General features: G+C 31.1%; 1 protein-coding gene across 1 annotated transcript; it reads right to left on the bottom strand.

The window, feature by feature from the left end:
- Positions 1-433: 433 nt before the first annotated feature.
- On the bottom strand, positions 434-3,562 carry LOC145111080 (UDP-N-acetylglucosamine transporter UGNT1-like). Its single transcript, XM_079047383.1, has 10 exons — positions 3,276-3,562; positions 2,638-2,714; positions 2,389-2,562; positions 2,141-2,274; positions 1,944-2,074; positions 1,816-1,860; positions 1,633-1,730; positions 1,328-1,435; positions 924-980; positions 434-736 (listed from the first exon to the last, which is right to left on the bottom strand). The coding sequence occupies exons 1-10, from the start codon at positions 3,427-3,429 to the stop codon at positions 662-664; spliced, it is 1,053 nt and encodes a 350-aa protein (XP_078903509.1). The 5' UTR covers positions 3,430-3,562; the 3' UTR covers positions 434-661.
- Positions 3,563-4,191: the final 629 nt, after the last annotated feature.

Below are 4,191 nucleotides of genomic sequence, written 5' to 3' on the forward strand. Positions count from 1 at the left end.
CTTAACTTTGTTTTAATACATTTTCACCATCCAAAGAAAAAGATAAATGAAAAGGCATGTTAGCTTTAACACTAGCTAAACAAGGGGACATAGTGGTCACCGTGAAAAATTTTTAAAAAATATATTGACTTTTTATAAACCAAAATAAAATATAATGGTTGAACCGTAGAATTGGCCAAAATATAGCTTTTATTATGTATATTGCCAATAATATGCAAGTTATCATTTTTACACAAAGTTATTAGTATTTTGAATTAAAATGGATAAGTCATAACTTGTTAGATTAGAGATGGTCTCAATCCCACCTTTTTTTTGTGGGATAAGTCATAACTTGTCCTACCAGCTAAAAACAACTGAATACAGTACAATCTATTCTGTTCTAGATGTCCTAAAAGACGAATTCAAATCTTATGGTGGATGAGCTCATCAAAAGTAATAAAAACAATCTATAGCTTTCCAAGGATAGTTTTGAGGACGTTGGAAAATCGAATCTCACCACTTTACATTATGGTACCTCATTTAATCCATGCCGTATATCATGTCCAAAAAGTGTTCAAATTTTTCGAAATAAATATATTTTTACTCTGAATATATATACCATTTTAAAGCAAAAACCAAGTAACTTATAGAAATAATTAGGGATGTTAGAATCTTGAGCATGTCACTTCCCAAAGAGTTTGAAGTACGCATATAAACCCGATCCAATAAATCCAAGAAGTTGCCCCATAACATTCAACTGCAAAAAAAAAAGAAAAAAAAAAAACAAAAACATTAGGAACAATGAAATTTATACTTTTGTTAACATTCAACTACATGATATGATAAAAGTTGCAACTTTTTCTCTCGTCTAAAGGGCAAAAGACGTAAATGCCCTCCTCACACTCATGAAAAAGAAAAGGTAGAAGCATTAAGCATATACTCACAAGATCAAATGGAAGACCACCAAAAAACATCCACCCTAATGAAATTGTAAAAAGATCCTACAAAACCACAAAAAATATATCATATTTAAGGAGATTCAAACTTTCCACATTTCTAGATAATTTTATTCTTTTGGTAATAAAACAACTTTTCTTTATTTATTTATCAAATCAAATATGTGATATACTAATTGAAAACCATTAAATTAATGGTATGTTTGTGTACTACTTTTTTAGAAAAGAATTTAATTTGTAGAAAGTTAGGACTTAATAGAGAAAGCCTCATTTCCATGACTTTCTTTATCAACTCGTTAGCTAAAAAAGAACCATTAGGGTATTTTGGTCTTTTTCATATCTAGTTCTTTTACAAGATATTTATTCATAAAGAAAAGGAAGAGAAAACAAACCTTCAAATTACCACAGATTGTCTGTGTGACTGCTGAATTGAGGGTTGTGTTGAGGAAAATAGAGTAATTCAAAAGAAAAGCAAGCATACATGATAGAAGCAACACAATCTGCTCATAATAAAAAAAATAAAATATAATCATTCAGAAATATAAATACTTAAATACCCAAAACAAAATTAAACCATTTTATCAAATTAGCCACCAAACTATTACTATTCTTATACTTTTTTATAATAGTTCAGTGGCTAAATCGATAAAATAGTGAAAGTATATTTTAATTTTTATATAAATGGTTAAAAGTTTACCATAAATCCAGGAGCAAAAAGATAAGGAAAATCCATAGTCATCCGAAGGTCACCACGTATCAATGTCCAAAATAGAAGAATGGGCCCACATAAAATTCCTACATAAAAAAATTAAAAATATTTCCTTTATTCTTATTACAACAAGATTGTACTTTAAAAAAAAAATCTACCAAATCAACTCACCATTGCACCACATAAGGCCAAAGCTATTTAATCCACTTGATTTCCCTAAAAAAAACAAAAGTATTTTAAAGAAATGAAATAAACAAATAAATGAAAGTAGGTTGCTATTTTTTTACATCATCAGTTACCAATTCGAGATATTGTAGCAAGATATATTGCTGTTGTGATATTTGATAAGAAGACAATTGAATATCCATAAGCATCAAATGATAAATCCCGAGATCCAGCAACAAAAGCACCAAATACAATCAAACCTACACTGATAAAACCTTATTTTTGTCAAACTACTTTACTTTTTATTTAAAAAAAAATAAAAAATGATTACCTTCCAATTACAGAACGACTATACTTTTGACCAATCAATATAAACTCCACAAACATTGTAAATACAACTGTTGTCCTTCTAAGAGTGGTGTACATTGGCACATTCACTCCTCTTACAGACTCCATAGTGGCTAGCTTTCAATAAGAAAATAAAAAAAACATAACATTTATATAAATAGTTAAATACTAGATCATATATACAAATGGAAAGTCTAAGTCTTGAATTAGAGAGTGGAAAATTGAACATACCATGTAAAGCAAATAAGTGAGAGCAAGAGGTGAAGTTTGGATCAATGTCTGAAGTGACACGAATCTTGTTGAGTTTGAGTTGTCAGTGATTGATGATGATGACGTGTCACCTGAAGTAAAAGATATGATTTTCCATCGGCGTAAAATGTAAAGAAAAGAACATGAGCATATCATCTGCAAAAAGAAAAAAAGGTGAGAGGTCAAAATCAAAATTTTTAAAAGTTAAGGGGGTGTTTGGTTTCTTTGTACCTGAAATAGTGTGATGACATTTGCAGATGGAAAACTGTATGATGAAAGAGCTGCTTTGTTGAACAATACCAGCATCACTGTAAAATCAAAGTTAAGTTTAATAAAAAAAACATGGTTAAAGATGTTAAGCCTTAGAAATGGGAGAATCTTTTAAGCATATATATAAGAAGAAATCAAATTGGCTTATTACTTCTCAAATGGAAAGCATCTACATAGTGTTCATATTATTCGATTAGGGTTGAGACAAAATAGACTAAAAATTTATAGATGTAGAAAAAAGGATGAACAGGAGACTATGGAACAGGATAACTACTATCTTAGATGTTAAATTCATAAAAAATATAGACTAAAAGCATGTATCAAACTTTCAAATTCCCCAATTCTTTCACCACTGTCGCCCACCATGAATCTCTTAAGTTGGCTGTAGAGTAAAATTCAAGTCATTTGGAGGTTGTTTGCTATTTTTCAATCTTCAAAATATATGCGATTTCTTGCCAAACTGATGTAACTTTCATCAATCTTAACATATAAGGTTTTCAATCCTCGATTCCAAATCAAATTTCAGTAGTTCGATTATCGATAAATTCTTACCCTACATCAATACTGAACAACATACAGAATTATAGATAGAGGAATACCCGCGCAAGACATGTAAGAGACGGCAGCGTAAGCACCGCGGGAGGTCATGGTGGATCCTTTGAAGAGCCTCTGTTCGCCGGCGGCGGCGCCGCCTCTTTGCTGAGGAGAAGGATCCGATACCGGTAAGCTCATACGGTCGCTTGATGGCATCATAATCACAGATCAAATTATCGTAAAACCTCCGATTATTTGCCTCTCGGTTGAGGAATCGATGGGGTTGGTAAACCTCCGTTTTCTACTTTTGGCACCGTTGGCTTTCATTTTTTCAACTTCTTTTCTTCGTTGCATTGACTAATAAATCTCTAAGTCAAACGGATATATTTCCCAAATCCAACTTATTGTCACTTGATGGTATCTAGTGACAATAAGGAAGTGGTAAACATGATGTCTACAATAAACCAAATGATTAAATGAAAATTTCAAGCTTTGATCTTTAAAACGATACTTCAATCATGTTCTTTAGCCTTTAATTCGACCTAAAAGGGTTTTTGGATGGATAATATTCGTAGTTATCTCTGGTATTTGTTGTGTATGATGTGATATCGATTTATGGCAAATAAATCGAGTATTTATAGAAAGCAGCGAAACCGCATCTTGGTAATGCTTAGGTCGCACCATGAAAGTCGACAATATGCATTTGTATCTAATTTTGGAATCAGCTAACGATGCAAATTTATATTTCCACGTCGCGAACGTCAGATTTTCAGCATTTTTCGAAATTGATCTTAATCAACTCCATTCTTTTCCTAATCATTTCCTTTTGCTCATCAACTATGACTTTTCCTATATTTATCCAATTCAAAGCATTATCAGTATCATTTATCTTGAAATATATCAATTAAGCTAAAAAAATATTAAGATGATGGCCTAAAATATATGTACAAATAATGTCATATCAGTTTTGCTGGTGATAAA

Source organism: Lactuca virosa, chromosome 5 (genome assembly GCF_052849685.1).
Source record: "Lactuca virosa cultivar CGN04683 chromosome 5, Lactuca_virosa_CGN04683_v6, whole genome shotgun sequence".
NCBI classification, from domain to species: domain Eukaryota; kingdom Viridiplantae; phylum Streptophyta; class Magnoliopsida; order Asterales; family Asteraceae; genus Lactuca; species Lactuca virosa.

Excerpts from the sequence above, each read along its gene's own strand:
- LOC145111080 (XM_079047383.1), bottom strand. The coding sequence starts at position 3,429 with ATGATGCCATCAAGCGACCGTATGAGCTTACCGGTATCGGATCCTTCT. Across the intron at positions 2,275-2,388 it reads TCACTTATTTGCTTTACATG|CTAGCCACTATGGAGTCTGT; the intron begins GTATGTTCAATT and ends TCTTATTGAAAG. Across the intron at positions 2,075-2,140 it reads AGTCGTTCTGTAATTGGAAG|TGTAGGTTTGATTGTATTTG; the intron begins GTAATCATTTTT and ends AGGTTTTATCAG.